General features: G+C 51.5%; 3 protein-coding genes across 3 annotated transcripts; all 3 read left to right on the top strand.

The window, feature by feature from the left end:
• Window positions 1-2,181: 2,181 nt before the first annotated feature.
• On the top strand, window positions 2,182-3,608 carry N7474_005848 (uncharacterized protein; the record flags this gene model as incomplete). The annotated part of the gene is made up of 3 exons (XM_057197263.1): window positions 2,182-2,303; window positions 2,385-2,724; window positions 2,802-3,608. The coding sequence occupies 3 exons, from the start codon at window positions 2,182-2,184 to the stop codon at window positions 3,606-3,608; spliced, it is 1,269 nt and encodes a 422-aa protein (XP_057054659.1).
• Window positions 3,609-6,162: 2,554 nt separating this feature from the next.
• ace1 (putative C2H2 transcription factor (Ace1)) lies at window positions 6,163-8,715 on the top strand (the record flags this gene model as incomplete). The annotated part of the gene is made up of 4 exons (XM_057197262.1): window positions 6,163-6,469; window positions 6,563-6,792; window positions 6,869-7,128; window positions 7,185-8,715. 4 exons carry the CDS (start codon window positions 6,163-6,165, stop codon window positions 8,713-8,715), a joined length of 2,328 nt encoding a protein of 775 aa, XP_057054658.1.
• Window positions 8,716-9,301: 586 nt separating this feature from the next.
• Window positions 9,302-12,389, top strand: N7474_005846 (PX domain-containing protein; the record flags this gene model as incomplete). Its single annotated transcript, XM_057197261.1, has 7 exons — window positions 9,302-9,419; window positions 9,479-9,708; window positions 9,772-10,080; window positions 10,139-10,766; window positions 10,823-10,919; window positions 10,967-12,110; window positions 12,162-12,389. The coding sequence occupies 7 exons, from the start codon at window positions 9,302-9,304 to the stop codon at window positions 12,387-12,389; spliced, it is 2,754 nt and encodes a 917-aa protein (XP_057054657.1).
• Window positions 12,390-12,484: the final 95 nt, after the last annotated feature.

Genomic DNA, 12,484 nt, shown 5'->3' with positions numbered 1-12,484 from the left:
CACCAGGAAAGTGCGACAGCTCATGGACACCCTGAAGATCACTCTAAAGCGTTCTAGGAGCAAAATGTTGAATAATAGGCGTTAGGAAACTGGCAGCTTCCAAATTGCCGCAAGTTTCTGCGAATATTTATGATTGTAAGCTTGCCGCATTCAGCTTCTTTAGCCGTTCGAGAGGTGGTAAGGGATTGGCTCTCTATCATATCACGGATGAGATACAGTTTTGAGAGGGGGAGCCTTGGAGCCATATTACGTATCTCAACGTTGGATAATGATCAAGAGTCAACGGGAAGAAGCCTTTCGGTTGGGGAGTGCAACCAAGGAGGGGCACGCAGGCAGCAAGCGTATAGCACTTTCGTGTAAAATACAACGTCTATTCTGGGAAACGGAGGATCTACAACTACACCAAATTTGGATTGGCGTGTTTCAGGTTAGGGTTTGGGAATTAATTCGTGTGAGGATGTTGGTATATCTGATTTCGAATATCACTGTAAGAGATTAGTCTCGGTTCATCCTTCCTTATTTCATCTCAAATACACTCGACCCGCTGCTGTGAGAATTTGCTGCTATTCTCTTTCATTCTCATTCCTTTAAAGAGTCTTGAGATCAACGTCATTCGACTCGATGTTCAAAGAGGAATCCACGATCTTCTGCTAGTTTTTTAAAGGAGAAAGATGGACCCCGGCAGCGATAAAAAGCATTACCACGAGATATTCCATAATGAAAACCATCCCAACGAAAGGCCCCAGAGGCCCGAACAGCATATTCCACTTTGTTTGGTTAGGGTGAAACACAGCAAAAAGACTGTAAATCAGACGCGTGAGGGTTGGTGGAAAAGCAGTTGTTACTGCAACAAGACATGTCCACGAATCATGACATAATGACTGACGAGCGATCCAAAGACGACTGATTAAGTAAAGGATCGAGCCAAGATTGAGAGTAAAAATGAGATAACCCCCCTGACAGAGCCTCTGACCCGTCAGCTGCTTGCTTGGATCAGGCTTTCCTTCCAAAGAGCCCCCAGCCGTGAGCAAGCCAATGCCCAAAAAGAATATTCCTCGACTGATGTAGAGTATCTTCTGAAAATGCGTAATCGGACTCTGCAATTTGTTGATGACACCCAGTATACCTAGTGTGCTAAAAAGCAGAAAGGTTACTCCCACGTTAAGCGTGATGGTTGCTGGAATGAAAAGGCCAGGGTTCGTTGGATCATTTTCGTAAAAAATCAGAACTATTCCTGCCGCAAGACGGACTGTATTTTTGATCAGAATGGCTCTAGGGGCTCTGTGGTTCCAGTTCTTACAGAAGGAGAAAAACGTCAGATATATCCAAGGGAGTATAGCTCCAGGATGTCGTATCTTGGCAAGATAGAAGCTCGCAGGAGGTATAAATGCATAAAGCACGATCATGCAAATAGCCAAAGATATATGAGGTTCAGGCATGTTGAGAATCAAATCACTAAATCGATGACGGACATTTTTATCGCAAAGGTGCAGGTGCAACAAATTTATATCAATTGCTATGTCTCCGTTCCAGCCCTGAATGATTACATGCACTACGGACGGCTTGCTTCTCCACCGCCATAGACCTTAAAGTTCTTGCATTGGCCTATTTCTATTGGATGGTGGCTCCAACGAACTCTAAAAAGAAATAATCAATAGCGTTACGGCCGCGTTGTCTTTCTCTAATGGCGCCAGTGCTAGGCTTAGCGAATACGCAAGTCACTATAGAAGTAGTTTTAGCGAGGAAACGTTGGCAAAATCTTTTCGTTTTCGCTGATCTCAATTTCAAGGTCATTTATCGGATCGCCCCTATAAAAGGGAGGGCATGATGCGAAGCAGGCCCCACATGTCCCAACACCGAAACAAGCGAATACGATGGACACTCGTTTGAGAATAGTGTCACATAAGTGCACGTGACTATATTTCCGTTTGGACAACGCCGATCAGATCACGTGATTCAGATATCGATTGTTCTTCGTCGTCATTCTAAGGTTAACTAACATCCGGCCTGCCCCGCACCCCTTCAATACACGCAAATTCGCTTTCACACGTTCCTATGCCCACGATATTTGTGGGTAAACTCAACTTGCGTGGCCAAGCCGCGTAGCAGAAGATTTCGAAGAGGCCTTGACTCCGGTTGCGCATGCTCGAATGATGGAGAGCAGTTTTCAGATAACGAATTATGGATCACCGAAGCTTCCTACAAGCGAGCACACTGAGCCAAAAGAACATATCTATCTTGCTCGTCGACCACACAGAAAATCCCGCACTGGGTGTTCGAACTGTAAGCGGCAAAGACTTAAGGTGATACACCCAGCTAGCGAGAAATTCCTCGTTTTCGGCTAACAAAATTAAGTGCGATGAAGGAAAACCTCACTGTCTCAGGTGTTTCAAGAAAGACATCGTATGTGAATACAAATTTGAGAATGGTTCCTTTCGTCAGGCTACGCATGTTGTGAGGCAATTCATTAACGATCGCCCTGAACTGGTGTCACCGGATTCATCAGCGTATTCGATGTTCCTCTTGTTGATTGCCAATAAATTGGACGAATTACTGTGCCCACCCACGGCTCAGAGCGTCAAAAGGACAAAACAACTGCCACCCTCGTCTGCAAATCGCAATCTGGTAGCTCTTCGGTATTTTTGTCACGCAACAGAAGCGAAATCAAACGCGGATTCGGATATGCGTGCAATGATGAGTAAGCTCACAGAACTCGCATTTGAGGTGGGACCTTTCTCCATTTGTTCAATATTAATATATGGAGTAAAGATTATGTTAGGCTAATTGGCATCACTCCTCAGTGTCCATACCTAATGCATGCTGTCATAGGTGCAGCCACTACTCATCTCTGCCGAGTAGTCCCGAATAACAGTTCATACCGTGTTGCGGAGGCCTACCACTGGCAGAAGAGTATTGAATTGTACTCTAAGGACTTGGAAATTGTTGCTGAACATAATATGGACAAACTCTACTCTACCTGTTTCATCCTCACAATTAGGTCTTTCATGCAAGAATCCTTCAACCCACGTGAATCTTTCATTTTCTCCAAAGATCCAGTGAAACTTAACTGGCTTTTGGTTCAAGGGGGTCTGCGCCATCTTCTCGAACGCACTTCACATTGGCTGCCGCAAAGTTTATGGTATACAACATTCATGAACGCGCGAGACCCATGGATTAAGTACGATGACGACCGGCCCGGCCGTGTTGACTTAAATCCTGATCTAGCCGACCTTTGCGGAATCGAAAGTACCACGACCCTCGAAAGCAACCCTTATTTGTGGCCATTGCGGCTATTGTCCAATCTTCTCCCATTAGAGCGCGGTACTAATAACTTTCGTCAGTACTGCAATTTCATGACTCGACTTAATCTCGGGTTTCTGGAGCGTCTGCTGGAAAAAGACCCCCCAGCTTTGATAATCCTTGCCTGGTGGTTGGCACTCATGGATTCCGCAGATGTGTGGTGGGTTGAAACGCGCGTGCGGTCGGAATGTATAGCCATTTGCATGTGGCTGGAGGAAAGCAATAATTCGTTGGTGCTTCGACTACTGGAGTTTCCTGCCAGACAATGCGGGTATTCCTTGCGCCATGTCAACCTAATAGGTGCATAATTTCCTGGAGCTAGTATTTTGCTCTCTTGGGATATGGATTTTCTAGCCTCTGCTGCTCTTCCATAAAGGGTTCTTTACGAATAATCTCAGGGATATCACCCTAGCACTCCAAAATAAAGCCCCCGTCAATATGGGCCATTAGGCGTATTGAATAATAATATCCTATATATCCTTAATTGATAGTATTTCTTCCTATGTGGGTCTTACTAGCAATGCGGGCCAAGGTGACAGGATGACGAATGACGCATCAAGTTCCAGATGGCCCGCCAGACCGACTGTCATCTAGAACGCATGTTCTTCGGTATCAAGTCGTGCACCCCTCTCGTTAAATATCCTTTTCATGGTAGATGCCTTTCTATAAATTTCCTCTTTCTCGATCCTACCTGCTGCGGTACTGAAGCGGTGTTCCTCCTCTAGTTATATAGTTAGTTAAAGACGATTATTTACCGCGATTAACTGTAAATCTTACCGCGGGTATCGAGTATCTATGTATGCTATACGCTCATTCGCAGTTCGGTTCCGGAGCGTGAGTGTGGTTGAGGGACGCTGGGGTGGGACGTGTAAAGGTGGCCAGCCAAAACCTCTTCTATGTAACAGGCCAAGGCCGCTGTCTGATCACGTGTAAGCACGCGACTAACGCGCATTATCAACTTTGCGCCCTTAGATAGTTCTTCTCTCCACGCTTCTAGCAAATTGCAATTGGCTCTCCAGTTGGCATACCAACTCGACTCCGCCCTTTCGCATTCTAGGCCTGTTTGTTTTGTTTGCAGAAGCGATTCTAGACAAGGCATGGCGCATACAGTAGTGATACGGTAGCTATTTTTAGACCGTTAATTACTACCGTATGAAAGACACTTCCAAGAATCCCTGTCAGGGCCATTGTAACCGTAATAGGTATTGCGTGATGCAAGATAAGAGTTCGACAATAAATCGAAGAGAATAAAGTGGTGAAACTGATTTCGAGCGCCTCTGTATAGTCCCTCGATCTACAGAATCATGAGGCTGAGCCAACTTGAGCTTCCGAATACGCAGGGAGATCCACTCTATATACATTGGTGGACGAACATCTGGTTCCGGGTCACGCCAATCACATTGGAGACCGTCTAGCTCATTCTTCATCGCATCGGATTATGTCTGTTTCCCCTGATGTCGGACTCTGGAACTACGCCCTGCCGATCAATTGGCGTGTTGCAATTCCTTTGTTGGTGCTAGGAAAATGGCAGCCTGAGACTAAGAATAAAACATTCAGGCACCCAGATAAGAGCGCGGGATTTTCTCCGCCAATGGTGATGGACAGCCCGCGGATGGAACCTGGGACCTGGTGATTCCGGCCCTGACCAGTCCACGTACCGCAACCGCAGAAGATGAAAAAGAAGGAAAAAGTTACTGGCAGAACCGATCAATATTAAATGTCTGGGGAGGAACCCAGCCCACCAGCCGATCGGCACTTTTGCCCGTGTTCCCGTGCTGGAAGGCTGCTGTTGTTGGGGCTGTGTGGCTGAGTTTAGTGTTCGGGGACGATCCAAGGAACCAGAGGGAACGGAGCAATTCATCCGGCCGGTCCGGACGGGCCTTCCACTCGTATTCGGAGGAACGCTGGATTCTAGGCAGAGAGCTGACGCCGTGGATGCCTAGAGTGAGGGAGGCTCTGCTGGGCGGTGACGGGGTATTACCAGAATCCAGCACGGACGGTGGTGTAATTATGGGTAAAGCGGTAATGCCCAAACACGCCCCAAGCCAATCACCCATGTCGAGCACATCCCCCTTCCAGCCTAGTGCGAGTCGTCTATCAGGCAGACACTTGCGTGTCGCCAACGCCTTTCTCCCGTTCTTCCCTGTTCTCCATCTTTCTCTCCACCGTTCCTGTCCTCAAAGTGTGAGAGTCTTGGATGTCCCGAGGCCTCATTTGCTGCCGTTGGAAGACACTGCTTTGATTTCGCTCGGCTTTGTGTTGTCGAGTGTTGCCCTATCGGCGGATCCCGTTCCACGCCTAGAGGGTTCAGCATCATCGCTTTTCGACCATCCGACACGCCCGCTTCGTCGTGGTCGATTCATCCATCGTGACCCGCATCCAGTTTGGCGCTGTATGCCCAGTCACTGGGAGAGAGAATCTGCGACCGTCTCGTTGCCAACCAAAGTGAGAGTCCACCGCCGCATTCTCTTATCAGCCTCGATCCCATCGCCCAGAGATCACCCGCTTGGTCGACGATCCAGGCGGTATATATAGACCAACAGCCAGACCGATCGGAGTGACTCGCTCGGCCGATCGTCCGTTTTCGAATCATCCAGACATTCAGCCCTTTCCCGTGAGTCATAGGCCCCGGCCAATCAGTCGTGACAGCCTGTTCATTCCATCCGCTCACGCCCGTGTCTGTGTAGCTATGACGGCCTCTGTCGTTGATCCCGCCCGGGTGCATCCCCGCCGGCGGCCGGTCTTAAACACCGACGCTGTCCCCTCGTCCGAAGGCCCCTCCGGCCCATCCAAGATGCGTTTGCAAAAAGGGGAAACGTTTCACTCGCCGACGACCCCCCCTCCGACGACCGTGACCCGGTGATGAGTGTGCGCTCGCTGCCTCGTCGCTCCCCCACATCTCTGGAGGCTATTGCCGCCAGCGAACAACGGATGACCTCGCTGCTCGGCCGTCTCAACTTGGGGACGGATTCAGAAGAATCCAACAGTAAGGATCTCAACAGCAAAGTCGACCCTGCTGTCAAGTCTGAACCCTCTGCGGATGACCTTAATGAGCTCTCCGGCTCGGACGATGAGAAGATGACCCGTCAAAGCCACAGCCACGAGTCGGACAGTGGTCTGGGAACCTCGGTCAGTAGTGTCGAGAGTGTCTCTTCAGATAAGAGCGAAGGTGAGTGTTAGATCAAGCCCCCCGGCCGCCTTGGAGGAGAATGAACGCCCTATTGTCTTGTTTATGCAAGTGCTGATGTATGGAACTCAACAGTGAATGCAAAAGTGAATGCCGTCGCGGGCACCACAGCAGCAACCTTCGACAAGCGCCAGCTGGGATTGAATGCCTGCAAGCAGATCGAGAAGTTCATTCTGGTCCCTATTCTGAAGGAATCTCGATTGAAGCCATTCCATCCGCTGGTCCAGAGTGTGCCGCAACGCATTGTGAATAAACAGATTGTCTGCCTTCGCGATCTGGAAAAAACCTTATTGTGGTTGGCGCCGGTAAGTGAATGATTCGATCAATGAGCTATTGGCGTTCTGGGTTGGGACTTATAAATCTTTTTTTCGTTCTTTTAAGAAATCTGCTCCTACTCGACTTTCTTATCTCAACTTTTGCGAATTCACGATCCAGTGTCTTCACACCTCGGCCTCGCACCTTAACGCGCGCGACCAACGTCTTCCTGCCGACCGCCCATACACTAACGGCTACTTCCTCGATCTTGTTTCCCAGGTTCGACGCTCCGCGGCCATGATTCGTGAGTCCCGCGAGCGGATTGAAGCCGCTCAGGCGGCCAAGTCTGCCGATGGAAAGAACGAAAAGGCCACTGAGCCCACCGTGTAAGTTTCTTATACTCCTGCCAACCCCCCACAGCTGTCCTAACTGGCAATCATAGTACCGGAACCCTCAAGCTCGAAGGCGGCTTGTCGAAGACCGGAAAACCTGCCGAGCTGGTCCTTGTGCAGGAGGATGGCAAGCCCATCTCGATGCGCACTGGGGAGGCCTACGAGGCGGATCTCACCAGCCCTGTTTTCAAGCGCATGATGAGCTTCGATGAGTCTGTTGATGAGGGTGTGCAGCGTTCCATGGCTCGCCGCAAGAAGAACGCTCCGCCCATGGACATCAACCAGAAGTGCAGTCATTGCGACAAGGTCTTCAAGCGCCCCTGCGACTTGACCAAGCATGAGAAGACTCACTCGCGCCCATGGAAGTGCACGCAGTCATCTTGCAAGTACTTCCAGGTTGGCTGGCCGACCGAGAAGGAGCGTGACCGTCATATCAATGACAAGCACTCCAACACTCCTGCGTTGTTCACCTGCAGCTTCAAGCCCTGCACCTATGCCTCCAAGCGTGAGAGCAATTGCAAGCAACACATGGAGAAGGCCCACGGCTGGGTCTACGTTCGCTCCAAGAACAATGCCCGTGGTCACCATGTCAAGCGCGGCTCGTCGTCCATCCAGGCCACCCCGCAGACCCCCAGCGTGTCGACTCCGGGCTCGAAGCCGACCGACTTCTCCACCCCGACCAGTGGCCCTAGCCCATCTCCTCTGGAGTCGAACATGGGCTTTGCGGACAACTCCAACTTCAACTTCAATGACCCTCCTGCACCCCCCTGCAGTGATGATTTCCCTCTGTTCCTGGAGAACTCGCCTTACCATGCCTCCTCTGCGGGACTGAGCAACGATGTCGACCCGCCGTTTGGGTCTTCGATGAATCTCGACGCTTTTCAGGCCCAGTTCGGAGCCGGCGACCCGAATGGTCTGATTTCGTCTCTGGAGATGCACCGCCAGTCCATGAACACCATGTCCGTCCCTTCCGCAGATTCGGTCCCGGACTTGATGGGCCCCGTGTCCTTTGATGGCTCTCCGCTCGCCTCCACCGAGAACGCGAGTCTGAACTTTGATCTGGAATGGAGCCAGCTGGACATGCAGAACCTCGGCGAGGACTACACTGCGATGCAGATGCAGCTACCCCCTGCCGGCAACGCGATGGATGCTGTGGCCATGAAGGCTTACACGCGCGACATTCCTTTGATGGGCGATGCCACGGACTTTTCCTACAAGCTGTCTGGCCTGTCCCCCCATGCGCAGGGCAACCCGATGCTGTACTCTCCTCACTCGGGTCAGGTCGAGGAGCGTCTGTCTGACCGCTATGACTACAACAACCAGCACCAGCTGGGCAACGACTTCACCCTGTACGAGCAGAATGCGCAGATGAACCAGGCTGCGACCACCAACGCCATGATGCCGACCACCACTCCCCACCAGCCTGCGGGCCAATACAACCAGAACCACGGCATGTTTCCCCCGCTGGATCGCGAGCAGGCCCTGCACGGCATCCAGACCTGGGCGGACCAGCAGCAGCAGCACGGCGCGGCTCAGGGATCGCGCATGCCCTCTGACATGGACCTGGACTTCATGGGTTAGACGATGATATCTACGATTTGTGACTGTTTTTGAAACCGAGCGCTGATTTTCTGACTTTTCCCTGTTCTTCCATGTATGGAGTGACCATCTCTGTGTTTAATGACCCCCCTTTTCTTTTTCTGTCCACCGAATACCTAGTTTCCAAAACCAGAGACTCTGTCAGCTTACATTATTTTGATCTGCGTAATATACTCCATTTTGCCTAGCCCTAAGCCACCACAAATTAAAACCATGCCTGGCCCACTCAGCCGTTGGCGTTGGCCGCGTCACTGCCAAATTCCAGAAACAACTCCCGTGCGGTGACGACATTGTTCATGTGCTCCCCTCTTCCACCACACGCAATTCTTCTCTCCAGCTCTCTCCCCTTCCATTCCCTCACTTTCCCCAATTGATTTCTCTGCACCATTTTTTTCTCCACGGCGGGGACGGAGGAAGGGAATATCCCTGGATCGGCTTCGGGATCACACTATTGAGCTTGGCCCTGTGCGAGCGTCTTGTTTAGGCAGACGAATTCGGCCTCCCTCACACCCGCACACTTCTTTTGACTACACGTTGTGTTGTCCTTCATTTTATTATCTTCGTCACCATGCCAGAAGCGCGCAGACCGGCTCCAATCGCCACGAACGGTGCGGCGGGCGGGGAGGAGTTGACCGGACAATCTGCGCCACCGGATGGACAGATCCTGACGGGGAAGCAAGAACATTGTGGGTTGGACATGCCAGGTCGTGATGACCAGTCGCTGACATATTGTGATGACATACAGACCTCAAGCGCGAGCTCATCGCCCGACAAGTCCGCTCAGAGATCAGCGAACTCAACTCCCCCACAGCCCTTCAGCGATTCGGAGCGCCCTTCAGATCGGAGTTCGGCGAGGTAGCCCCCGTGGACTCGGAGCTGCCGATTCTGCGATACATCTTCGTGCACCATGTGCGCAACTTCCCGTTTCTCGACAAGGCACGCGAGAAGGAGTTCTGGCAGGATAAGTTGCAGGTGGTGCGTCTGCCCTTTATTACCCTTTGCCCTGCACGATATGCTAAATCAGGATTGATCGAACAGTTCCTGGAATCGTTTGCCAACAAGCATGTCTCGTCCTCGGAGGATCGGCTGGAGGAAACGAAGCGGCGGAAGTTGGCTCGGAAGTGCGAGAAGCTCATCGAGCTGATGATGGTTTCGGGTGTGCCTACGGCGTCAGGATACGAGGAACGAGTCCAATTCTCTGAGATGGAGGTGGTTGAGCGCGGTGCGGATGAGAATGGGATATTGGTTAATATCCCCGAGGGCCAGTCGATCCATGGGTGGGATGTGAATGTGGCTGCTGTGCGCGTAGTGTCTGTGAAGCGGACAGTCAGATATCATCCACACGCGGTAAGCGACTCGTGAGACGAGACCTGAGCGTCTGCTGACTTGAGTCTTGTTTACACAGGAGTTCATCATTCGAGTCCGTCGAGATGACAAGCCGGAGATACATGTGGGCAGACGATACGGCGACTTTGTCAAGCTGCACAAGAGACTGCGAACCGAGTTCCCCGGCAAACACCTAACCCCTCTGCCTCGCAAGAACAAGTCCTCCACGACATCCAGCTGGTTCGGCTTTGCCGAGGACGATAACTCGTCCATTTCATCCGCCTCAACTCAAGGACCGCCCACACCCCAGGAGAAGCAGTCATCCCAAACCCTTGCTCCGATCGATCCCAAGGGTCCTCGGCACTCAGTTTCACGAAGCTCATTACGGTCCGCCATGTCATCGCGCGGGTCGTCTGATATGCCGCGAGAGACTGTACTCTACCGTGAAGAACAGCGTGTATCGTTGCGTGCGTTTCTTCGTACCATCTTGCAGAACAAGCGGATTGCGGAGACCAAGACCATGGAGGACTTTTTGTCTGGCCAGCCTATTACTTTGAACGAGGAGGAGATGATCGATGTCCACCGGAGAAAGGAGATGGATGCTGTGCGGATCGAGGAGCAGAAGCGGTTTTATGAAATCGCCAGACAGCGTGCCGCGGAGTTGGATGTCTACATGGAGAATTTCCGGAGGGAAATCGTCGAGAGCAGTAAGCTCCCGAATTTTTTCTGGACATGAGGGTACGATGCTAATCTGCCTTGTTAGATGGCTTGACGAGGCTTTTCTCTGAGATCAAGGAGAAATCTTCCATCCAAGAGCTCAGCCCACAGTATCAGAAGTTTGCCGAGTGGCTTCGCATTGAGTACGTCTTTGTCACTGATGAGATTTACCCTGGCTGACTGGAAACAGGGTTGCTGCGACAATATACCATTTGTTCCTGGCCGAGGACAATTCCCCCGAACTGTTCGCGCAGGCAAAGAGAATCCATGGTCTTGTTCCCTACACGCTGCTGAAGAACGTGATCCGCATCGCCAACCCTGCTGCGGTCATGTCGGGCGTCCTCGATCTGTTTCTGGCCCAACCGTTTGGATCTCGGTCGCTTCTCCAGCGGATCTTCTCTCTGACACTGAATGACAGCATCAAGGATTTCCAGAGGTCAATTGATTCGTTGTCTGCCAAGGTTGAGGACCCGGTGTTGGCTCAAAAGCTCAAGAGTTTCGCCGACGCCGAGGAGGACGTTAAGAACATCATCCGAGAGGAGGCTGCTGCGGAAGATACCGATATCATTGTAGCCATCCTACGCTCTGAACTTTTAACTCCAGAGCTCACCCCCGAGCAAGTCGGGAAAGTGTTCAACGGCTGGGTGGCTTGGAACCACGCCGTGGAGAATGTGGACCTTGAGATGCAGCAGGGGGCCCAGTGGTTCGCTCACATGAAGCAGCTGTTGAAACTCTACACTCGACAGCGCGACAAGTCAATGATGCTTAGTATCGTCGAGGAGCCGGCTACTCTGCAACTCTTCCGTGATCTTTTCACCATCTTCTATGAGCCCCTCGTCCGGGTCTACAAGTCGGCCAATGTGTACAGCTCCATTACAGACTTTGCCATGTTTGCCGACGATGCCATCAGCGTCATTGAAAGCGCCCAACGACAAGACGCCTCCGCGGACCCGAACCAGACCGTGCAATCCTTCATTGACCTGTGTGCCCGCCACGAGGCTAACTTTTACAAATTCATCCACGAAGTGCATCTCCATGACAACGGCCTCTTCCAATCCCTGATGTCGTGGGTCGAAGAGATTCTCGACTTTCTGCGCAAGGGCCCCAAGGATCACAAGCTCGACATGAATGCCTTGTTCCAGGGTGCCGTCGGTGCTGGCCAAATTGAGAAAGATGTTGCTTTGGCTGAGATCAATGCGTTGATCAAGTGGCACTCGGACAGGAAGGCCTGGCACTTGAACAAAACACGCCAGAAGATGGCAGCCGAGGGAACTGGCACCGACTCTATCCCGGGCTCTGCGACCTTCAAGGGCAGCGATTTTGGCCTTGATCAAGTATGTTCTCCTTTTCACAAATTCATACACTTGTTCTAACCTATCCTACAGGGCGACTTGGAAGACCTGACTATTTCCGACGAGGCCTCTTGCGCCTCTGACGAAGATTCCGCTGAGGATGAAGAAGATGACCCCATCGCCGCTGAACGACGCCGACGAACCAAGAGACAGGATCAGCTTCGTCGCACAGCCGGGGAGCCCCTGAAACCCGAGGTTCACGAGGTCCTGAAGCTGACCGATCCATTCGTCGTGATGCTTCGACACGTGCTGGCAGAATAAACTGCAACGAACCTCGCTTTACATTCATTCATTGTGTAATTGCTAACACTACCTTTCGAACTCGTGTATTTTGTCGCTGCTGCGTGGAGAAGTCG

The sequence above is a fragment of the Penicillium riverlandense genome (genome assembly GCF_028828495.1).
Source record: "Penicillium riverlandense strain IBT 135883 chromosome Unknown utg000003l_segment0_segment0, whole genome shotgun sequence".
Lineage (NCBI taxonomy): Eukaryota > Fungi > Ascomycota > Eurotiomycetes > Eurotiales > Aspergillaceae > Penicillium > Penicillium riverlandense.
The sequence above is the reverse complement of the archived record's forward strand: the minus strand, read 5'-3'. Positions and strand labels throughout refer to the sequence as shown.